The 24,587-nt window shown below is 40.9% G+C and overlaps 4 protein-coding genes across 4 annotated transcripts in view; 3 read left to right on the forward strand and 1 right to left on the reverse strand.

The window, feature by feature from the left end:
- Positions 1-7: 7 nt before the first annotated feature.
- Positions 8-2,290, forward strand: MELLADRAFT_42430 (uncharacterized protein; the record flags this gene model as incomplete). Its single annotated transcript, XM_007406728.1, has 11 exons — positions 8-198; positions 289-353; positions 439-792; positions 914-980; positions 1,086-1,198; positions 1,273-1,355; positions 1,420-1,542; positions 1,616-1,707; positions 1,777-1,878; positions 1,956-2,041; positions 2,122-2,290. 11 exons carry the CDS (start codon positions 18-20, stop codon positions 2,146-2,148), a joined length of 1,293 nt encoding a protein of 430 aa, XP_007406790.1.
- A 614-nt stretch (positions 2,291-2,904) lies between these two features.
- MELLADRAFT_47340 (uncharacterized protein) lies at positions 2,905-5,746 on the forward strand (the record flags this gene model as incomplete). The annotated part of the gene is made up of 10 exons (XM_007406729.1): positions 2,905-3,012; positions 3,093-3,203; positions 3,276-3,317; positions 3,395-3,710; positions 3,793-3,974; positions 4,069-4,195; positions 4,300-4,646; positions 4,740-4,885; positions 4,959-5,263; positions 5,397-5,746. The coding sequence occupies 10 exons, from the start codon at positions 2,970-2,972 to the stop codon at positions 5,455-5,457; spliced, it is 1,680 nt and encodes a 559-aa protein (XP_007406791.1).
- A 2,723-nt stretch (positions 5,747-8,469) lies between these two features.
- Positions 8,470-12,749, forward strand: MELLADRAFT_95202 (uncharacterized protein; the record flags this gene model as incomplete). Its single annotated transcript, XM_007406730.1, has 12 exons — positions 8,470-8,711; positions 8,815-8,884; positions 8,986-9,163; positions 9,251-9,416; positions 9,485-9,652; positions 9,715-9,796; positions 9,879-10,018; positions 10,081-10,146; positions 10,232-10,304; positions 10,416-10,460; positions 10,544-12,620; positions 12,709-12,749. 12 exons carry the CDS (start codon positions 8,470-8,472, stop codon positions 12,747-12,749), a joined length of 3,348 nt encoding a protein of 1,115 aa, XP_007406792.1.
- A 7,827-nt stretch (positions 12,750-20,576) lies between these two features.
- MELLADRAFT_103799 (uncharacterized protein) overlaps positions 20,577-24,587 on the reverse strand; it is a gene marked incomplete at both ends in the record, with an annotated part of 5,609 nt that continues 1,598 nt past the window's right edge. Inside the window, 2 exons of the mRNA XM_007406955.1 lie at positions 20,577-20,599; positions 20,647-22,553. Coding sequence (XP_007407017.1) covers positions 20,577-20,599; positions 20,647-22,553 — 1,930 coding nt within the window. The remainder of the gene's footprint in view (positions 20,600-20,646; positions 22,554-24,587) is intronic.

Genomic DNA, 24,587 nt, shown 5'->3' on the forward strand with positions numbered 1-24,587 from the left:
GAACCAAGTTTCTAATCATGGCATCAACTAACATCCTCAAAACCAACGCATTCACCTCAAGTATCAGGACTAGTTTCAAATCGAGAAGAATTCCAATTCATCTCAATTCAACATCCAAGTCATACTCTGCTCAAGTTGATCATGGTCAATCGGGTCCTATCTGCTTTGCATTAAGTGAAGATCAACAAGCTTACCAAGGTTCGTACAATCTACCATGAGATTTCCTGAGATTTCCTTCCTGTCTGAAAATCAACTGATCAGATCGTAACGCCCCCGTAAACCCTTCAGATCTTGCTCGACGATTTACGGCTGATCATATCATTCCCGTCGCTGCGGAGTATGATCGAACGATGGTGAGTTGAGCTTCTTCATTTCAGTCTATAATTCGAATTCACTCATTGATACTCATTCAAACAAACCATCGTTCAAAACCTACAGGAATATCCTTGGCCAGTGCTGAAAGAGGCATGGAAAGCAGGTTTAATGAATACACATGTACCGACCAAATACGGAGGAGCAGGACTAGGATTAGTAGAATCTTCATTGATCTCAGAAGAGATCTCTTACGGATGTTCAGGTATTCAAACTGCAATTGAAGCGAACGGATTGGCTCAATCTCCTTTAATAGTTGCCGGGTCAGAAGAATTGAAAACCAAATATCTGGGCATTTGTACTGAGAGTCCTTTGGTGGCTGCTTATTGTGTCACTGAACCGGGTGCTGGTAGTGATGTGGCAGGAATCAAGACTACGGCAGTGAAGAAAGGTGATCAATACGTGATCAATGGTACCAAGGTTTGACTTTTGTTACCACTCTCACTTTACCATCCCCGTCTTGCTCAGCGATTGCAACTGCCGGTTGTGATCCACTAGTCATCTTTCCTGACATTTTCTTCTTCTTTCTATTCATCATTAGATGTGGATCACGAACGGTGGTCAAGCAAGTTGGTATTTTGTTCTTGCCAAGACTGACCCCGAAGCAGGTGAGTACGATCGGATGTTTTGTTGAAGAATCCAGAAAAGACCTACATTACTGATCGTGTGTTTCATGAATATCTGTCTCATGATCTCGATCACGTGCAAAACAGCCGTCCACAAGTCAATGACAGGCTTTGTCGTCGACGCGAACACTCCTGGAATCACTGTCGGTAAGAAAGAAATCAACATGGGACAAAGGTGTTCCGATACTCGTCAAATCACCGTACATATCCACCATGAATTCATACTCTATCGAATTTGTATCGTACAAGACTGATTATTATGTCATTTATTTAGTTTGAGGATGTGGCGATACCGGCTTCCAATGTGATCGGAACCTCGGGAGAAGGGTTCAAGATTGCGATGAAGGCTTTTGACATGTGGGTTTCACATTTCACCCTTAGATGATCTGCTTGAGATATCTCTGATTTGATCTTCTATCAGTACTCGTCCACTTGTAGCTAGTGGTGCAGTTGGATTAGCACAACGTGCTTTAACTGAAGCAGTCAAGTACGCTCAAACTAGGAACACGATGGGAAAGCCAATCATCGAACACCAAAATGTATCGTAAGTCAATCCTCTTTTCGTCTGTCTCCCTGCTGGGTACGAAGTGGTTAATTTTGATATCACAATGAGATAGACACATGTTGGCGGAGATGACGATTGGTGTGGAAGCATCTCGCATGATGGTATGGAAGTCTGCTTTTGTCAAAGATATAGGACAAAGAAATAGTTGAGCTTTATTTAATTCTTCCTAAGAAAAAAGATGAGTCGCTGATGACTGTACGATTTGTCTTGTAGCCTATTATGCTTCAATTGCGAAATGTATGGCATCTGAAGTTGCGGTCAAAAACGCCGGATTAGCTGTTCAAATCTTTGGAGGGGCTGGATTCAATACTGAATGTGAGTTTGTCTTCCAAGAATTGTAAATTTGAAGAAAAACTACATGAATGAAATGGTTTCTCATATTTGTACAATAGATCCGGTTGAGAAACTTTATAGAGATAGTAAAATATTTACACTCTATGAAGGTACTTCACAAATCCAACGTTTAATTATTTCTAAGGTATGATTTCTTAACACTTTTCTTCTAAATTCTGATCAGTTGATTGAACTTTTATATTTCTTTTTTGGATTTGTTTATAGTTTTTGTCAGGTATGTATCCTGCTTAATTGAGCAAGCACGTGTCACGTTGAGTTTGTATTCTTTTTCATTATGTAAATCATGTGAATGTACACATTGTCATGTTTCCATTTTTGCATTTTGATGTGTATGTAATAATGTACAATTGCAAGAATCTTTTTCCTTCACTGCAATTTTGAGGTCGTTTATTTCGGGTAAATGTAAGTCTTTACCAGTGATGTTGGTGGAATGCCATCATGAATGTAAGGAAGATGTCTCACAGTTTATCAACATGAATAACCTTGATTGTGGTTATCTCTATAGAACCTTGAATGGATGGTGAGTCAAACATGATAAGTTTTGATGACAAAAGGGCTTTCAAAAGAATTACTGTTCAGCAACTCTTTATGAGTTGTAGCAGGTTTATTTGAAACTTAAAATCTGGAGCGGAGAAAAAAGGCCTTTGGATATCTTTTCTTCTTTCTTTCTCCTTTGCTAAAATGGCGATGCACCATGGATGGGTGATATATTCCTATTGATAATATATGATAAACTTTTATATCTGGACTTGGATTCAATTTGATTGGGGAAAATGTCGGAAGCTGGAGGAGGTTGCAACTTGCAAGGACTTGCACGCCTTGGCAAGTTGTCCGGGAAGTTGGCACGAGGACTGGCCACAAGTGAGGTGTCACCCTTGATTTGGTATGGTAGATGTGTGAAACCTCTGTTCAAGGGTGTGACATGTTGTAAATGGTAGTGAGAAATTTGAAGTTTCAGTTTTGAGTTTTGAGTGATCATTGATTTCTTGATTACCTTTGAATCGATCGACCGACCACACAATCAACCACTTACGTCAAATTGAATATTCATCATGAGTTTCTTCGCCAAAGACCCACGGTCAAGCATGATGCTCGGTCAGTGAACTTTTTGATTCCTCAATTCTGATTTCTTTACTGACTTTTTCGTCGTGTTTGACGTGATTTAAGGAAAACAGGAGGTGGTCAAAGGACGACTGGAGCAGATGTTAGACAAGAAAACGTAACAGCTGTTATGGCTGTAGCTCAGGTATTGAAATCAAGTTTAGGACCTGTGGGATTAGACAAAAGTCGGTTCTTCCAAGCTTTTCCAAGAGAAATGATCCGAATGACTGAAATATGATGTGTTCTAACACCAACAGTGATGGTGGATGATATTGGTGATGTAACCATCAGTAACGACGGTACGGAATTGATGTTACCTAAGCCTCAAGAACCGCTGATACTAAGCGCATACACTCTTTGTGAATGTTTCTTTCAGGTGCGACTATTCTTTCATTACTAGAAGTTGAACATCCAGCAGGACGGATATTAGTCGAACTAGCTCAACAACAGGATAAGGAAGTGGGAGACGGTACTACATCGGTTGTTATCATTGCATCTGAATTGCTTAAACGAGCCAACGATCTCATCAAAAACAAGATTCATCCTACCACGATCATCACGGGTTATCGTTTGGCATGCAAAGAAGCCATTAAACATATTCAAGATCAGTTGGTGATCAAAGTTGAAAACCTTGGAAAAGATACACTCCTCAATGTTGCCAAAACAAGCATGTCCAGTAAAATCATTGGCTCGTAAATTCCCCATAAAAAGCTCATATCCGGAATTTTGAATCATTGACCGCCCCCATATTCGTTCCTTTTTTTCTCGCTGCAGTGACGACGAATTCTTTGCTCAGCTTGCAGTTGATGCTATGCTGGCGGTCAAGACCATCAATCCTCGTGGTGAAGTCAAGTATCCTGTCAAGGCTGTTAACGTGCTCAAAGCTCACGGTAAGAGTGCCTTGGAGTCAATCTATGTCAAAGGATATGCACTCAATTGTACAGTAGCCAGTCAAGGTATGGCAAATCATTCCACTTTCAAATCCTGACCTGAGTAACAATTTTGCAGACTGCTCACTTGTTTTTCATGCATTTGGTTGTCATTATATAGCTATGAAGAAGAGGATCACCTCCGCAAAAGTCGCATGTTTAGACATGAACCTTCAAAAGACAAGAATGCACCTAGGTGTTCACATCACTATTGCTGATCCTGAACAGCTTGAACAGATTCGAAGGCGGTAAGGTTCATTTCACTATTCTATCAGACATGATGACATTATGAGTCTCCTCTGGCTGTTTCTGATTCGGATATCTTTGCTCGTGTGGCTGCTTGACCTCATAGGGAATCTGAGATCACGCTTGAGAAAGTTCGAATGATCTTGAAATCAGGAGCTAATGTGATCCTCACCACTGGTGGAATCGATGAATTGTGCTTAAAGGAATTTGTTGAAGCAGGAGCTATGGCAGTACGAAGGTGCAGGAAGGAAGATCTGAGACGGATTGCACGATGCACAGGTGGTAATGTGGTCAGCTCTTTAGCAACGTTGGATGGTGAAGAAGCTTTCAATCCGGCCGATTTAGGAACTTGTGAGGAAGTGGTACAGGATCGTATCAGTGATGATGAATTGATCTTGATCAAAGGTACTAAACTACATAGTGCGGCTTCGATCATCTTACGTGGTGCAAATGGTATGTCATTCACGCTCTCTGCTACTGCCCTCGCCATTTTCAATATAATCTTTGCCTGTCCCCATGTACTCACATGAAGGCTTTTTTTGATAGATTACATGCTTGATGAGATGGAGCGGGCTTTACATGACTCGCTTTGTGTGATCAAGCGGACACTTGAGTGTGGCAAAGTAGTACCTGGTGGTGGTGCTGTTGAGGCAGCTCTCAGTATTTATCTCGAGAACTTTGCTACGACACTCGTACGTACCTCATTGAACCATCATGATGTGACATGACATCTTAAGTTGACATATATACGATTCTATACCACAGGGCTCACGAGAACAATTAGCGATAGCCGAATTTGCTGCAGCAATGTTGGTGATCCCTAAAACCTTGGCCACCAATGCTGCGAAAGATTCAACTGAATTAGTAGCCAAATTAAGAGCAATTCATAATATTTCACAAACTTCGGGACCTGAAGATGCTAAAAAACAACTTAAATATTTTGGACTTGATCTTGAAAATGGTAGAGTTTCAGATTGTGTACAAAGAGGAGTTTTAGAACCTATGGTTGGTAAGATCAAGATGCTGAAATCTGCACTTGAAGCTTGTACTGCACTTTTGAGAATTGATGAGTGAGTGTTTCTTCGTACTTGGGTTTCCTTTTGGCTCTTCTGGTTCATTGAATCTGTATTGATGAAACTGGGTTACTGATCATGTGCCTTTTTCTTGTGACTTACTCTTGATCGATATTTGATCATAAAACAGTCGAATCGTCTTACAAAAAGAAGAACGTGGAGGAGGAGGTGATGGACATGACCAATGTTAAGACTTGTAACTCAAAGTTAAAAGATTATCTGTCAACCTTTTTCAGATGAATCTATTTACCCAACCTTTGATCATCTATTAATCAAATCTATTGATGATGATGTTTCAATTTACATCAAAGAGTATGTGCAGAAGAAAAAAGATGACTAGATTTATCATTCACTGGATGAGTTTAGCGGTCATATCTATCATGATCAGTGTCAACTAAAGACAAAAAAATGTTACATTTCAACAGTTTAATGAAGACTTAATGAGAAATATATGGTACAAGTGACTTTTTGAAATTTTTTGAATAGGCTAGACTGGAGACCTTTGATTGGTGCCAGCTTCTCTTGATTAATCTTGGCACCATACCTGATTACTCATTGATTCTTATGATGATTTCTTTGATCCATGAATTTGATAGAGTATTGAGATATATGCATCCAAGGTGCTCTCAACTGATACCCAGAAATCAATGTCGTTTGTTAGTGTGGTGTTTGAATAGAATGGTTGAAAAAGTGTGAAATAAGTTATAAAAAACTCCCTAGCTTGTCCAAGGCGTTCAAAGGTCTGAGCTTGAAAATTTAACCGACTTGGATTGTTGGATTTCTTTGATTGAATATTCCCTTTATTGCTTACTTTTGATGTTGATTGGTCACCCTCATGAGAAGGCTTTTGATATTCTCAGAATGACTTTGAGGTAGGTTTTCAAGGTAAACAGACATTTAAATTTGTATCATCTCAATGGCCAATGTCAACGGCGAAGTTGTTGATTGCTTGATTCTTACTTTCTTTCCCTTAGAGTTCTGATTTTTTCATAAACAGTTTGATTATATTTTTGAACAAGACAACTTTCAACCAAGAGAATGTATGTTTGTTCCATAGTGTTATACTCTTTGTCTTCACATTTTTTCCAAACAACTGTAAATTAGATCTTGATCCAGCTTACTCCTGCTTAAATCTTTATCGAATTCGGAGACTCAAGCCAGCGTGACTGGAAGAGTTAAATCCGAGTACAACAAAGAAGGCCATGTATGATCGATGAGAAATTGAAAGACAGGGTTGTGGAGGCTGAGAAGAGGATCAATATATGCGCCAGAGCCCAGCATGGATAGACCATCATTCTTTACATATTATGATATTCATCTGCATCCGAGATAGATCACAAACCCCTTCCGGAGAAAATTCAACTTGGTTATACATATGGATAAAGTTGACTTGATCATGATTCACGGCTTATCACCCCGAATTGTTTCTGTCAATAAAACTCTTCACCAGTAGTATACTAGGGACTGGGCGAGGTTTTGACCGACAGAGGATTTAGCCACCTCAATAAGCGCATGAATCCCCTGGAAGTCGACCGAAGCGATTTATGCAAACAGGAGGTGTCAGGATTACTCCTACAAGCCCAAGAGACCCGACTGTCAGATGATTTCACCAAAACCAGAGCGAGAGCAACCTGTGAAAGGTATATCAGGCTATCCAGAAGCGTTCTGCCATAGGCTTTTGGCTGAGGTGGGGGGGAAATTTTGAATAGACAGCTTGTCTTAGGGAGGGTCATGCCTGTGCGCCACCCTATTTTTTTTAGTGCCATAAAGCTTACTAAAAAAAATAAGGAAATTTCATATTGATTGAACAGTGGCTTAGCTGTTTGCAACTCGCTTTCAATTACGGTTGAATTGCAATTTTGCAGAGCTTCGCCCAGTCCCTACTATCGCCGATGTGCGGGTCCCAAGCAAACCCAAGAGAATTGACATCTTTTTGCGAGTGAAGAGATGGGGAAAAAGCTTGGCGGAAGTGCCAAACGTGCACTTCATCATGATTTACTTTGATGTGGAAGAGTTACAAAACAAAGTAAAAAATGAGCCAACTTAAGATTTAACCAATCGAAATGCTTGGTTGAGGTGTGATTCAACAAAATGTATCTATTTCTTTATTTCTCATTCGAAAAAGGTGATAGAAAAACACACTTGATGACTTCGTCATATTTGATGTTCTTGCTGTTCTTGATCTTGCTTCCCTTTGATGGGATGGGGAAATATCTACATATGTATCTACATACTTTGGTCAGAACAGTTGGATTGATAGTTTACCTTTTTGAACTTCACTTCAATGGTTATTCCTCAGGATTGTAATCCTAAATTCCTTCAGAGGCTTGAGTTTGAATCAAGATCCTATTGTTTTCGGCTTCTGATTCTGATCCGACCGGCTCATCCTCTTCCTTGAATGACACCGTACCGTCAGCTGACCATGGTTAAGGAGATCTTCAGAGAATTATCAAGAGTATATGCTGTTCAATTGTTTGTTGGATGTACTGCAAGTGATCATGATCCAAGATGAGCATCCTATTCAATCATTTGATCAATTTTAGTTTTGTTGAAGACTTTGCCTTTTACATAGTTTTACCAAGAGCTTGTAGGTCTTTAACTTTTTGAATCCCACCCATAAAACACAACTTGAACTTTCAAGATCAAAGAAGAGTCATGCTTCGAGTGGTGAATCTTTTGATCCTCTTTATTTCTCGTTTTACAATTCTCAACTTGAGCTCGTCAGGTTTGCAGAACTTGGGTTTACATCTTCCGACGTGGCCACACTTTTCTTAACCCTTTTTCTATATCAATTTCCAATTCACTTGTTCTCATTCACACTCAAGAGTCAAATCTCTTCCTTCACTCGACTGTCAATTCACCATTCAACTTTATCCAATCTGTTCATACTCAGACCGTGAGATTACATATACAATATCATTTATTTCAATTCTCATCTTTATCAAATCATCTCTCATCAACTCTCTCAGTGCATTTCGTATTTTGTATTTTCAGTTCCAAAAACATTTAACATACCATATCTCTTCATCTTCGCCCCTATCATAAGTATAAAGAAAGATTGAAGCCGATCCCACTTTTATTCTTTCCTATCGAATAACCTTTTTAAAAATCATATGTACATCTTCTAAACAGTCAAGAAACAACCTGTTCTTTTACCCCGAAGTCATCTATCACCAGTTTCAGACTATACATTCTTAAACGCGATGGCATCTAGAGACGTTCAAAGGACACCATGGTTATCTCATGCAGATTTACTCGATCATATCACTATCCTCAATGCCTTTCATCACCTTCGTACTATTCGACCTGAACCCGAGTTCTTACATATGGCTATCTTTCGATTCGAACTTTGGATCGGGAGACTTCAACCTATCACCATTGATCTTGATACTATTCCACCACTTGATGTTTTGATGGTTTGGCATGCTTATTGTTTAGGATCAAGGTATGTAAAATTGACTATCATTTGTTTTCTTTAGATTTAAGATCATTTTGATATCTTTATTCTTCATACATATCTGGTTGACTCATTTTATCATTTTGTTTAGATGGATGTATGAAGATTCAAGACGAATGTATCCTATTCTTAAGGCTGTTTCATTCCCTCTTTCATTAGCTGTAAGTTCATGAGAACTCTTACCCAACTTCCTTTATAAATCGAGGCACAACTATATCTCGAATGAAAATGCTCATTGAAGACGTTTTTGTGATATTAACAGGCTAGTCAATATAGGAGAACTAGATCCACATTACATCCGATGGGTGTATCGATCTCAGAGAAAGCTATTAGACATTGGTTTGATAGTACTAATACTGCTTATCATCCTACTGAGTATTTCGAAAGTCCTTCGTTTCGTACTTCACTTTGTCCACGTTGTGAATCTGCTATCGAATCTCGTACGTTACCTATTTTACCACTGATTCTCTATTAATGATCACGTCTGATGCTGATTGAGAAACGCTAAATTTGTAACTTTATATCAGGTTTCACTAATCGTAATCATACCGGATGGGCCGAAAGTTATTCATGTCGTCTTAAGTGTGAAGGATGTAGATGGCAGGGTACGAAAGCAGATCTAGCGGTTCATAAATTACTTCGAGATATTTATTCTCTCTCTTTACCACCATTGGCCGAGTTTGATTCTATGGGGTATGTCTCATTGTTCTCTTGACCAAATCACATCCAACAAAGTCTGATTTTTTTTCTTTGGTTCTCAGGGGGACTTTGAGTACTAGCAGGAAATTGGAAGATGTTGAACATGCTGGGACATTCAATCGATTGGTTACTCGTTGTTTCGCTTCGGTGTCTAATACTGATGTTGAACAACGTTTATCTGCTACACAAGCTGCAGTTCAGACAATGAAGGTTTTAACAGCTGTTCCTAAGTTAGTAAACCCTCAATATATGAAATGGTACACTAGAGATTTACTGACTTGAATCGTCACAGGATATCAAAGACTGAAGGTGTGAATCGAATGCTGAGTGCTTATAGTGTTCCGGAGCCATTTTCACTTGATTTGATCACATTTGTTGAGTTCTTTCACTTTCAAATCATCATCTTATCACTAGACTCATAACTGATCTTCTGCTTTCCACTTTTCTTTTTCATAGATGAAACGACAAGAAAGCTTCAGAAATGCAATTGTAAGCTTAGGTTGGAATAAAGCTGCTGGTGGTCGTGATATTGAAGCTTCAAGTCGAAAGAATTTCTCGGGTTTGGCTATTAATCGGGCTTGCTCAAGATATCAAGCGTAAGTATCAATTTGAATGCGTCTTGAGTCCATCAGAGAATTGAACGTGATTTGTATGATAGGTTCGTAGAACTTTTAAAGGTTAGAGATAATACTTCAATCGATACTTGTATACCTACATGGGATATGTAAGTCTCTATCACTCATTGGCTGTTATGACATTTACCATTCTGATCTTTGAATCTATATTCCTCTCTTTGATGTGTTTTACAGAGATTTGGCTTGGAGGACTCATCAATTGAAGGGTCTTAGTTATAGTGATGCAATGTTTGGACATCTTGGAAAGGTAGTCGATCAGTTGAGTTCAATTATCGCTTTGTATCTTGCACACTATGATCTATACTCACTCTGAATCATTGGGAAACCATATAGCTTTACTGAGCGAGTTTTTGATCAGCATACACTCACGGCTTTATTCGAATCCACCTCTAAAGCTTGGGAGGTATGTGAAGACACTGACCCAGAGCAATGTTGCATTTCAATATCGCTTAAGATTTCCCTTCTCACTTCCTTGCTTACCGACAGAAACTTTACGGTGTCAGTTACTCGCAATACCCAGCCCCCGAAATTGTCTTCGATAAACCTGAACCGTTACTCAAAAACAGACTTAACCTTTCGGCTCGTGCACCTTCTCCACCACCCGTCTATGTACCAGATAGCGACAGGGAGGATGGATCGGTGGTCGCCCCTCCACAAACGGTTCGCTTTATGATCGATGGGTCTCGACCTTCGATGACCGGCAGTCAAACATCGAACCCACCATATGAGCATGAACGACAATCAAGTATAGGATCTAATGGTTCAAACTATTCGAATTATACAAGACCTTATGATCCAAATACCAAGAGTCAAGCCGCGCAAGAGATCATTGCTAAATCTATCTCTGCGACACATAACATAAAGTCGTCTATGCCAGATCGTGTGGTCGAGAATGTAACCAATCTATCGATCGTTTCTGAATCAGCTTCAAGTAAAATTTCTAATTCAACGATAGTTTCAAAAACTGAAAGTGCAAGACAGATTAGATTTGAAGATGATGAGTCTCCTCGAAGACCATCACACAAATCAAAGACTTCAAGTCATTCAGCGATCGTTCCAATCATTTTGAAGTCAAGTGCTTCTAATCCATCAAAGAATGAAAATCTTAGTCTCTCTTCACCTGATCCAATCAATCCAAGTTCTTCAAATAAAGACAATGATCAAGGTCTTTTGCCCCTTCGATCTAAAAGTACTAGACGACAAACACCTTCGCCAAGAGCTACGATGATTATCACGAACGTCGAATCAGCTGGTGAAGAAGAAGTGGCAAGAAGTGTATCTGATGATCAAGATGATCCAAAAGGATTAGAAGATGAAGACTTGGGAGTAGTAGTCTCTAGACCTCAAGTAGTCTCTAGAACTCAAGCTTGTAAAATCGATTTATCACAACATTTTCCAAGAAGACTTAGAGTTAGAACTGCAAGTTTACCATTATTAAATTCAGCGTCTGCTAATGATTTACAAATTGGATTATTTGATGCAAGTTTATCGGCTAAGATTCCAGAAATCTTAGCATCAAAGGGTGAAAACCAAAATCAAGAAAGGTCTTTTATGTCAGATCCAGGAAAATCAAATGAAAAATCTAAAGAAAGACCTAATTCGATCTCATTGATCACATCAAATGAAACAGAAGAAATCTTACCAATCTTACTTGAATTAGAATCATCAAAGATGGTAAAAGAAGAAGTTGAAAAGATGTATATGAAAGCTATGAATGAATTAGCAGAAGCTAAATTAAAGAATCTTAAATTACAATCAGCCTTGAATGAATTAAACAAAGCACATCAATCTACTCAAACTAAATTACAAGAAGCTGTTTCTAAATTACAAGGACCTCATACGAAAACCTCTTTGAATGAATCGACGACTTCTACTAATCAAGGATCGGTTTCTCAATCTTCTGTTCAAAATGAACATCAATCTAGTACACCAATCAAACAAACCAAATCGGTTTCGGGATCAAAACAAAGTTTACAAAGTACTAATAGTAACATCGAAGCAAATGGGGTGAATGGCATCAATAAAGTACCTAAGAAAAAACCATCAGTTAGATTTGATGAATCACCACCACGTATAGATGATTCAATACCTTCAAATCAATCAATACCTACTTCATCTTCTTCTCTTACTAGACGAGATATTTCTAGAAGAGATACAGTAAAAAGACAAATCTCAGACCCATTTTCAAAAGTTTTAAAGAATAAAGAAATAGCCAAAAGGATTTTAAAGAATCATACGACTGGTACAACTAATTCGTTTGGAAACAAAGAAGAAGAAAGGTTTGAAAATAAAGAGAATACTAAAGAAGGAAAACTTGAAAGTAAAGGGAAATCGAATGTGGTTGGGATTTTAAATGAACAAGAAAATGGAAAACTTGAAAATCATTCTGTAAAGAAGATTGAAAAAGAAAATGATGATGATGATCGTGATGGTGGTGGTGTGGATGGTGGTGGTATTGAAGATTTAAATAATCATTCGGAAGGTGATTCTGATATTGATCCTACAAGATTGATGACTATTCCGATTGGAAAGATTGGATTTGTTGAAGGTGATGAAATTAGATGTAAGTTTTCTTTCCTAAGTTTTGAGGCAGACAGGAGTTTGGATTTTTAGTGTATTGATCTTTGGTTTGACATTCTTCTTTTTTGTAGTATTAGGAGCTGGTCATTGTGTTAATAGTTTGGAGAATTGAGGGAATTCATCAAGTTGAAAAAGTTTTTTTTTTGGTAAAAGCGGGGCGTTTTTTTTATATTTGGTTTCTTATCGTTTTTATCTTGACATTTTTTTCTCTCTCTTGATACAATTTATTTCGGTCAAAGTTTTTTTTTTTTTTTTTTTTTTGCATACTTACACTTCAATTTGTGGACTTGGTTTATATATGTTTTTTTTTGTCAATCTTTTTTCGATAAGCTCATCATTTCTTAATTATCTTGAACTTTCTTTTTTTCTATTTGTTTTCACTTCTTGCAAGTTTGTTTTTTTTTTTCGTTGGATTTTTAGCATTTTATAAAAATGTTGTAGTATAAAACTTTAGTGAGTTTTTTTTTCATGTCTTCTTCTTGATCTTTCTTTTTTTGTCTGGTTTTGGATTTCATTAAATCTGTATAGATTATTTGTTTTTTATTTTGACATATTTTGCATGGTGGTGATGGCATTGGTACATAACATACTATATACATTATAAATCAATCATGGGTGTAGGAAATGGAATTTGTCTTTTGGAGGCAAAGGGTTCTTAGTGAGGAATTGGTAGAAATTGATGAATGAATTGGTGAGTTGGTGTGCTGGTGTGTTGTATTTCGAATCCTCACAATGGGATGCGAAAGAGGTTATAAGCTCAACACTTTGATGGGAATCAATACGTATCGGAAGCAAACAAGACACTTGATAATGTTATGGGCAGCCAGACCTAGGTGAAATTGGATGAGGCATGCTCGTATATAGCATCAAATTTTCGTAGTCTCAGCCAAGTTTTATTCAGGGTTGGGATGAAATCGAATGACTGGATTTGTTGGAAAATCTTGAGGCCGAGCCAATCAACTCGTTTACGAGTCCCAAGGAAATTCTTCTTTGTCGCAGTCGTGACACTCTATAAGATTAGGGGTATTCAAAACTCGTGTTTTGGGTCCCAGAAGTGTCAAGAAGCGACATCCAGAAACTTCTGGGACATCTCCAAGAAGTTTCTGGATGTCGCTTTGATTTTGGAAACTTTGTGCACACCACACACCTGTACTCCTGTATCTCAAGTTTCAAACTTCACCTTCTTATAGCCACAATTCTTTCACATGGCTCATATGCCTGCATCCCGATCCAGTTCAATTTCCAGGTCTCCTTCAGACCCTTCGGTTGCAGGGCAAGGTCCTCCACTTGGAGGGTACTCTTACACCTTTGTCTCGCCTAGTATCAATCCGCATATCTCGCCAGCAATCCACCAGCAATTCTCTCCAACTATCCACCCTCATCTCTCTCCTGCTTTAAATACTCATCACATTTGGCCAACGATGTCATACCATCAATCATTGCAAACGCAAGATTTAGATCCTCAAGGTTCTCAAACTGATCATACTCCAAAAAAGACCCAAAAAAAAGCCGATCCAAAACCGAAGAACAAGAACAATCAGCCATCTTCCCCTGGCCGTTCTCGAGTCCAGTGGCGCACTGACTTCAACAAGGAGGGCAAGAATGCCCTGTTTGTTTTGATCGAATGGCTAACTATGCCTGAAGGTGATGGTTTCCGTTTGGATTGGTGGAGGGGTGAAGGTGGAACGATTAAGAAGGGCAAAGTGGCTGAAGAGATTTCAAAATACCTTGCTGAGAACGGGTTTTCAAATATAAGTTCAACAAAGGTTGAGCAACAGGTTGGTTTGTCGATCTTAGTCTGGATTTTGCTTACAGCTTACATAGAGATCTCGATAACTTTGGTTTCTTAGATTCGAGATCTTGAAAGGAATTTTCGTGTAGCTCGAGACTACAAGAATGGAACTGGTCAAGGTGACAAACAGAAACTGATGGATGATGCGTTGGCTGAAAAGGAGGCACATGGTTACACATCTGATAGTGAGGCTTGGAAAGAACTTGTATCTTTGGTCAAAGAAAAGTTTGAGTGTAAGTTCTCGTATCTTTAAGCAATTGTAGTGAGTTAACTAACGTACGTTTAATTATTAAAGCAAAACTTAAAAAAAAGTGTCTTTACTATGAGGAGATGATCCCTGCCTTTGGACGAAGAAAGGCTAACTCGCCTGATGATGTTCAAGAGTCTAACCAAGAAATCGATCTCGATGATATATTACCAACTCAACGAAACACTGAATCAAATAACCAACTAGATGACCTTAGTAATCAAAACGATCCCGATTTCGATCATATCCTACAAGGCATTGAAAGTCCCCGATTTGAGAATTTAAGTGATGTTGAAGACTTAACAACTAGTGAAAATAAAAATGGTAACGAACCGAGCAACTCTCAAAAAGTGATTGGAAGAGGAAAAGATGGCATGGTGAAGAAAACTCGTCAATCTCAACCTCGGAAAAGCTCTATGATTGATTCAAGTGTTGTAGTTGGAAGTAAATCAAGTCGTGTCAATTCAGGGCCAGCTTCTTCGATGTTAGCTAATCACCTACCTTCCCGAGAGGAGCGCGAAGCCGAGTGGACTTTCAAAAAAAATTACATGTTGGCTGAACAAGATGCTAGAAAGGCGGAGGTGCAGTCTTCTAGCAAACTTACCGATGCAATTACCAAGTCTTTGAACCCGGAAACCGATGAACACACTCGAATGGTTCAGGAACTCAAATTTAAAAGGGAGACATTAGATTTTCATCAAGCAGAAATCGATTTCAAAGAAAAAAACTTAGAAGAGACGAAGACTCTCAAGAGACGTAGAGAAACCCTTGAATTAGATAAAATGGAGCGAGAGATAGAGGGTCAGAAGAAGAAGGAAAAATTAGAAGACATTCAAATGCGAGGACGTCTCTACAAGGAGTATATGGATAATTTTCAAATGACATGGGCAGAAGCGAAAAAAACCGTTGATGAAATGATAGATTCCTAAACTCGAAATCAGGTCTCTTTTGGATACCATCAATTTATCATTGGTGACCAGGTTTTTTTATCTCGAAATACTATAAAGTTGTATTATACAAGTGTTGTTCAACTCATTGACTCAAATTAAAATCTTTAAAGTTGTCTTATGATTTTTGATACATCTGCTTGACTCAAATCAGTATCTTCACCTTTCCGATGCAGATGTGACTACAAATGTTTTTTTAACTTGTCTTTTATTTCTCATGCAATCAAAACAAAGATTCATTTATCTTCATTAACTGGCGCCATTTGACCCTCAAAGTCAGTCTCACGATATCTCATTTTGATCACCAGATCGTTTTGATCAATAAAAAGGATCTTTCGATTTGATTTCATAGATACTCATGTGTACATATCTTTCTAAATAAATTTCTGAATTTGTTTTATATATGTATATAGATAGATACATCTATCTATGATCTTCATTAATGTGTATGATAATTGGGAAACAATTTGACATCGGATGACGATAAGTTTTGAGAGCATGTGAGAATGAAGCCCGATTTAATCTGTATCACATAGAATGCAAGAACTGATTTAGATCAGTTCATCAATGGAAGTCAACTGTTTTAGGAAATAGTCAAACTTACCAACCTATTTATTGTTCTTCCATTAGACGACAATAATTTGCAAAAACCTCTCTCCTTAAAGAGTCATCGTTATCAGCTAGAACAGCATTGGCAACCACAGGGTTTTCTTCAGCGAATTCTCGCTCAGCTTCTCGCTCGAAAGCATTCGGGAGTCCATACGAGAAAGCAGTTTGTTCATTCTCCATCAATAGGAAGTTGTGAAGAAGGCAGCATGCCATTAGAAGGGCATTCACTCGTCTCATTGATCGTTTGTCTCGCAGGATTAATCGGCATTCTTTCAGCATTTTGTAAGGTCGTCTCTCAATCGACCTTCACTGGGTTCGCGGGACTCAAAAGGCCGAAGCCAGACAAAGTAACACCTTTGTTTATATTCCTGAATAGCCTAGATAAAATGAACTATCAATAAGAGAACACTACTAAGAGAGAGAGGAGGAAAGAGTTCCTCCCAAAGGGGAGTCATACCTAGATAAAATGAACTATCAATAAGAGAACACTACTAAGAGAGAGAGGAGGAAAGAGTTCCTCAAGAGAAGAAATCGGAAGGGAGAGAGGATGGAACCTCTATATAAGAACTCCCTGTACAACTTTATGTAACCCTATACCACACATGTAAGTCTAACGCGTAACCCATACTCTTCCCTTACACCCCCCCCAACTAAGACGAAAAAAAACAAAAGATAACCCCCCTAACCTAGTCATTATAAGAAAAGAAATTGAAAGAAAAATTCGAAAGAAAAGAAACTAAATAAAAGAAACTAAATAAAAGAAACTAAATAACCCCTAAACTTCCATCCTAACCAATGACCCGATTTGTGAATTCTAAATATTGTGTTGATTTGATAATTCGAAAGAAAGAAAAAAGAAAAGAAAAGAATAACATCGTTCCACCACTATACTCATACATCCCCAACTTGCTGAGAATGGTCGCCATTCGAGAACTAGACGCCGTGCCGTGTCCTGAAAAGCGCAGATCGAAAAGGATGTGCTCACAGGCGTGGCCAAGGTGTTGTTGCGAAACAAGGAGGAGGTAGAACCCCACGGCGGTGCATACTCAAGGAGAGGACTTACTTGCACAAGGTAACCTCTCGCCCAACTCACATACGTCCACTGACTCATCCGTTCGGTATCTCTTGAGCTTCGAAATATGAAAAATATCGTGTGACTTGTCGTTAGGTGAAAGTTGCAGTCGTACATCTCTTCCGTCGTTGATGACATCCAAGACCTTGTACGGTCCATCGTATCTTGCCCGAAGTTTTGCGACCTTGCCACCTACTTGCACCGCTCGATTTGTGCTCTCAACCAACACCAGATCCCCCTTCTCCAACTGTAAATCACCCCCTCGCCTCTTATTGTACTGAACAGCTTGATCCACACGTGACACCCAGAGTCTATCTCGACACCTAGCCCAATCCGCCTGTCTACTCGCTACCCACCGTTCGACATCATGACCAGCTGCCTCCTTTGTTGACGGAATGGGAAAAAGCCTGGGTTGATGTCCTAACACGAAGTACATAGGAGACACCCCCGTCGCCGAGTTCACCGCTGAATTGATCGCGAATTCCACAGACGGAAGCGCCTCTAACCACCGACCCTGACGTCCTTGAGTCGAAAAACGCAACGTTTGGCCCAAGGTCTTATTAGTACGTTCTGCTCGCCCATCTGCTTGAGGGTGATATGCGGTAGTTAAATTGATCTTGATGCCCAGAAGCCGGTGAAGCTCCTTCCAAAAACGTGAGACCCAGATCTTATCCCTGTCCCCATGCATCTCGTCAGGAGCGCCAAAAATAGACAACCATGAGTTATAAAGTCGTCGGGCTGTCTTTTCCGCAGAATCCTTTTGGTTAGTCGGTATCAATCTGACAAATCCAGTGAGTCGACAAGTACACGAGAGCAACATATCATAACCCGATACCTTGGGAAAAGGACCAACAAAATCCAGAGCTATACTGCTCATCGGTCGTCGAGGAAGATCGGGGCTTTGTGCACGTCCCGGTAGTAAAGTCGTCCTGGCTTTGTTACGTTGACATTCATCACAGCAGCTTACCCACTTTTCCACTTCTTCAGACATACCCGGCCAGAAAAATTCACTCTTCAATCTATTGTAAGTCTTCAGATTTCCTAAATGCCCGACCGCTTGATGAGCTGATAACACCAGTTTACTTCTCAACTCCACATCCAACGGAACAACAACCCTACCATCCATCAACATCAGACCATCTTGCCATTCACAATTCTTTCTCAACGGCAATACCTTGGCTAACTTCTTGCAGAACGGGTCCGATTCGTAACCTTGAGTAATAGACGTCAATGTGTCGGCATCCAAAGTGGGTTTTGATTCGTTTACCGCCGCCGCATCCATTCGAGATATTGCATCCGCGACAGAATTATCGGCTCCTTGCAGATATTTGAAATTTAAATCAAACTGCGAAAGGGTCTCCAACCACCTAGCTTGCCGACGGCTGAGATTTCGTTGCTTTAGTAAATAAGTCAAGGAATGGTGGTCCGTCATCACGTTCACTTTCAACCCGAGAAGCAAAAGACGCCACCTGTTCAATGCATGAATTACCGCCAACAGTTCTTGCTCATGAACTGGATAATTCCGTTCCGCTGATGTCATGGTACGCCCATCATACGCCACCGGTGAAGCCGTCTCCCAGTTTTCACCTTGGAACAACGCCGCACCTAAGCCGTGACCACTGGCATCGGTGAAGAGCCACACTGGCTCATTCGAATCGTAATCCAAGTTCCTCAATACCGGTAATGTTGTAATGATGCGCTTGATATTGTTAAAAGCTACCTCTTCTTTTTCAGCCCATTTGAATTCTTCAGGTTTACGTTTTGAGCTGGTCAGAGGTGTCAATGTGCTTACATAACGAGATAACCCCTCAATAAACTTTTTCATCCATTGCACCGTACCCAAGAATTCCTTCAGTTGTTTTGGATTCTTTGGAGTACGCCAATTAGACACCTTCTCCACTTTCTCCTCATCCGCTCTGATGCCATCCTCCCCGATCACATGCCCAAGAAACTTGATTCGACGTCGAAAAAGTTGAGTTTTCTTGATGCCACAATAAAGCTTGGCTTGTCGAAGTCTTTTCAAAACCTCCCGCAAATGTTCTTCATGTTCCTCCACTGTTTGAGAAAACACCACAATATCATCAATATAAACCACACATACTTTGTTCACTAAATCTCCTAAAGCCTCTTCACATCTTCGTTGTTGAGTTGCCGGTGCATTAGTGAGACCCATAGGCATCACCACCCATTCGTACAATCCCCATGGTGTCTTGATGGCCGTCAAAGGTATGTCCTTCTCCTCCATTCTCGTTTGAAAAAAGGCATTAATTTGATCTAGAGAGGAGTAAATTTTACCAGAAGCAACAAGTCTCACAGCTTCGTCCGGATTGGGTAAAGGTCCTCGGTCCTTGACTGTATATTTGTTCAACGTCCGATAGTCACAGATAAGCCTTGGCAGTGCTGTCGGGTCCTTCTTGGGGATGACCATCGAAGGTGATGCGTACTGGCTCGTCGATCGTCGAAGTCTTCCGGCAGCGATATGTTGATTCAGAAGCTTCTTGTAAGCATCCAGGTATTTTCGAGGGTATCCGTACTGCCTGTCATTAATCTGTACATCGGGATTAGTTAGAATTATCCTGTGACGAATCTTCGAAGACTCCGCCTGCAATTCAGTTGGAAACACTTCTTCATCTTCAGCATCCACATCCTCCTGCAACGCTGGCAGCTCAACTGGAAATAAATCCTCAAATTCTTTCAACATAGCAACTTCCCTCAAACTAAACTCATTCACCTCTTTCACCTTGTCCAGATTTTGCATCACCGTACTCACTAAAGCCTCACGCTTTACTCTCAATTCCTCAGTCGTTCTCATCTCATCAAGTGCATGTTGTTCGAAAAAACGATATCCATTCTTTTCACTACGAAGCAACCGTTGAGACAAAGATACGCTCAGACAATGTTTGGAAAGAAAAGGTGCACCCAATATCACATCATACTCCCCCCCCAAAGGCGCGATTTTGAAAACCGTGGCACCGAAGGTGAAAGCTGGGTGTGGTGCCTTGATGTTAGCAAAGGTATACTCCTTCAAAACGAACGGGGTAGGTTCTGAAAGGATCGCTGGACGCACAGAAACCGGGACCGGCAAAGGTCGCCGAACCAATTGAAGCTTCTCAACCGCTTGTTCCGAGAGGAGGTTCGTCCCTGCACCAGTGTCGATCAATACCCGTAATGAGACGCCATTCAAGAACCAATTCATAATCAGGGTCTTTCCAAAAACAGGTTGAATAGAGGGATTCTCGTACTCAGCAGCTTCCACCAAATCATAATCAGGTTCACCCGTCAATTTGTCCATCAACTGTTCATATGCCGCCAAATCAGCACGTCCTAAGTCTGGAAATTCACCTATCGCCGCTACATCCACTTCATTTGGTACAGTCTCGACTGCTGCCACCTCAACTCGCTTAGCTGGACGAGGGATGCCCGAAGGTGTCGATGTTTTGGTACTGGTAGCCGTCGCCGAAGCCTTCGCCGGTGGATAAGGCGGAGCCCGTGGGAAGTCCATAGGCACCGAGAAGAAGGCCGGATTCGGTTTGGCATCGCAGCCCCCTAACCATTTTCTGCACGGTGTCTTGCAACGAGGACATAGGCCAATCGAACGCATATAAGCGCCAAAACGCACATTACGAGCTTGGGTCTCTTCAGACGATAAGGCGGGACGGTTCGAAGCGGGAGGGTTACCGGAAGTTCCACCTATGAAACGAGATTGCCCAATTGAAGGAGTGCCTGACGATCCACCCGAAATATTACCAGAGGGACGCGACTTCGCTGCATTACTGCTATCAAAGGCTTGCGTGAGGATCCAGATAGCTCCCAATCGCTCCTCGAAGATCGGGAATGAGAACCGTTTGGTCATCGGGTCGAGACTGTTTCTCACCACATGCTCCATTTTCAGCCAAGCTTTGAAAGGACCCGAAGTACCCCCCACGACTGCATTCGCCAAAGCTTCATCACCACACTCATCTACCCCTATCTCTTCTTGTATCACCCTAGCACGAGCGCAGTAAGCGGTCACGGATTCATTTGATTTCATCGTGAGTTCTCGTAACCGCTCCCGAGCCGCTTCATCCCAGCCCACCGGTAAGACTACCCCTTGCATCTCCAACATCACCGCTTCCCAAGATTTACCTTCAAAATTCCTTTCAGATCGTCGACACCATGATGAGGCTGGATCGTTCGCTAAGACAAGTGGGAGTATGCGGAATCGATCTTCGGGTCTGTCAATCTGCTTCACGCGGAAAGTGGTTTCCATCTGATATTGCCACATGCGGAATGCAGCAACGTCGCCGAACTTCCCCTTGTATTGGGGCCAATCAGTAGCACGGAATTTCGACAAGTCGGCCATAACGGGAGCCGCCGTCACTGGAGTTTCTGCGACCGAAGGCAAAGAGGGCGGCACGTTGAAAAGGTTTTGACGAGGCCCTGCAGGGGTGGATGTGAACATTTGAGGAGTTGCCTCCCTATCGATGTCGCGGTGAGGCGGTCTCTGAGTCGAAGCCTCATCTCCAGAGTTGACATGGCGAGTAACGTCATCGTCCGATGGTCGTTGGCTGCGCAAAAAGTTTTGCAGTAAACCCCGAATCTCGCTAATTTCCTTTCGAAGACCGTCGTTATCAGATCGTAACCCGTCGTTGTCGAGTTTCATGCGTGCAAACTCAGCACTGACATCAACCTCAGGAGGTGCAGAGGTCGACGGATGATGTTCCATTTTGTTCTGGATGGTCTGATCTCCCGAACTGATGAAGGAAACGTGAGGATCGAAGTTACCAGGAATACTACGCCGAGGATGGCGAAGTCCGGAAGTAAGGAGGTTGCTGGTGTTTTCGATCGCTACAGAATCGTCTGAGAGTTGATCCAGTGCAATCGAGTCAGATGGCCAGCGGGCTTCAATGATCGGGTAACCGTGAGGATTGGATGGATTCACGATAGAATCCCACTGTTGTACTATCAGCGGCGCTGAACCGGTGGATTCGACCAAAGGTAGAATCGGTGGAGCCGAAGTCGGTCGAATCGGCGTGCAAGATAACGGAGCAGGAGCAGTTCGAGTTGGGAATATGATTCGTTCTGGGTTATCGACTCGGGGAATCGTTTCTCCGGGATTTCGACGAGTTGTATGGGAAGATGTCACACGGTTCTCAGACATAGACAGGGATACAGATGAAACAGGAAGGCGATAGTTCTCAGGAAACGCGGGGTAACAGGATTTAGGTTCAGGAAACGTGGGGTAACTGGATTTAGGTTCAGGTATCAGGCTAAAACAGGAAAGAAAAAAGAAAAAAAACTGAATTCGAGTGTTCGAAAAATTTTTGAAATGAATTGAATTAAGAATTTATTGAATCGGGATGATTTAACCGTAGTTGATTGAATTCGGATTGAGTTCGAGGATTGATCGGTGTTCTTCGAACTCGGAGGTGTACTTAAAAAAAGTGTAAGGTCGTCTCTCAATCGACCTTCACTGGGTTCGCGGGACTCAAAAGGCCGAAGCCAGACAAAGTAACACCTTTGTTTATATTCCTGAATAGCCTAGATAAAATGAACTATCAATAAGAGAACACTACTAAGAGAGAGAGGAGGAAAGAGTTCCTCCCAAAGGGGAGTCATACCTAGATAAAATGAACTATCAATAAGAGAACACTACTAAGAGAGAGAGGAGGAAAGAGTTCCTCAAGAGAAGAAATCGGAAGGGAGAGAGGATGGAACCTCTATATAAGAACTCCCTGTACAACTTTATGTAACCCTATACCACACATGTAAGTCTAACGCGTAACCCATACTCTTCCCTTACACATTTGAAATCTAGATTTGAGCATTCCGTTGACGTGTTCTATGACCGTGCGTGCCTCACTGAGTAACTTGTTGAACTGATTCTTGAGACCAGGAAGATTGCATTCGGAGTTTCGCTTGAAAAGAGGGACTGTGCACTTTGAGGCGCTATAACCTGAATCCGCCACAAGATACTCACCCTCAGTGAAGTATTGACCAGGATGACACCACAACTACCAAAATTATCAGCTAACGAGTTTAAAAGACATATAAATTTCAAACTTACTGAGGAAGTCCTGAGGACTCGTTGGTCATGAACGCTCCCACACCAACCATGGCGAGCAAAAGTGATTTGACGACGGTGATCGCAGACAATCATGGAGTTGAGTCCGTAAAAGTACTTACGGGTCCAATAATCTTCCTTGCAAGTAACCGGACCAAAGGCTAAAGGGATAAGAGTCCCATCAATAAACCCAACACAACGCTCCAATCCTGGGTGTTTCTCAGCAATCTTGTTGCTGATATTTGCACGTTCTAGCTGGGATGGCCAGCTCAAGTATTCAGCTTGTAATTGAAGAATCGCCGCTACACATCGCCACGTATAGTTTTCAACGCTACCATCTATCATCAAAGCAAGAGATGTTATTCAGAGACAAAATAGTTCAATGTTACAAACGCACTCACCTGAAACACCTAGTAAATTACCAATCAGTGAAACTTGTCCACCATTTCCTGACAACCCCATATTTGCTAGAGCAACCATTAGTTGCAATTCAATCCGAGCTTGAGGATTACTGGAAGTGTTTCTGAACACATGACTATTTTCAATCTTATGAAAAAGGGTGATGAAGTTCTCCTTTTTCATTCGTGCCTAATCAAATCATCAAAGCAGGCATTAAAAGAACTAGATGTTAAAAGAGAATTTCCGAAGATTGGAAGTAGAGAAAAGAAAAAGTTACCACTTTGATGAACATGAATTCGGGAGCATTCATCATGTTATTGAAAAGCTCTTGTGAGCGATCTCGATCTCGGAGAGTCCTCAAAGCCAGGTATCGACGATTCTCGAAAGTCTCCATTTCCGCCAACCAAACTTCAACATCCGCCTTTTTGGAATTAAGATCCTCGCCGTGTCGACTGAACCTTTTTTTTAGCATGAGACCTAACGTTAAGCGGTGGATTGGTTTAAGGGGAAGTTCGGATAATAGATCTGGGATGAGGAGTAGAGTGGATAATGAGTTCAAGGATCTTGAGGCAATAAATGCAGAAGGAACGAGGTGATTATCGTCTTTGGGGTAAGCTAGGAGGTGGCGTGATACTGCTTTCACAGCTTGTAGTACTTGTCGTCGTGCTGAGACTCGTGGCATGTTGGTGAGGTAGATAGAGTCTTAAGAATCTGGATCTCAGAGCCCTCGAGGTGCTCTCAATATCCCCAGAAGTGTCAGAAGCGACATCCAGAACTTCTTGGAGATGTCCAAGTCCGGCTATTTCAAAAAATTTGGTTGTTTTTTTTTTTTTTTTCTTTT

Source organism: Melampsora larici-populina, assembly GCF_000204055.1.
Source record: "Melampsora larici-populina 98AG31 unplaced genomic scaffold MELLAscaffold_7, whole genome shotgun sequence".
Taxonomy (NCBI): domain Eukaryota; kingdom Fungi; phylum Basidiomycota; class Pucciniomycetes; order Pucciniales; family Melampsoraceae; genus Melampsora; species Melampsora laricis-populina.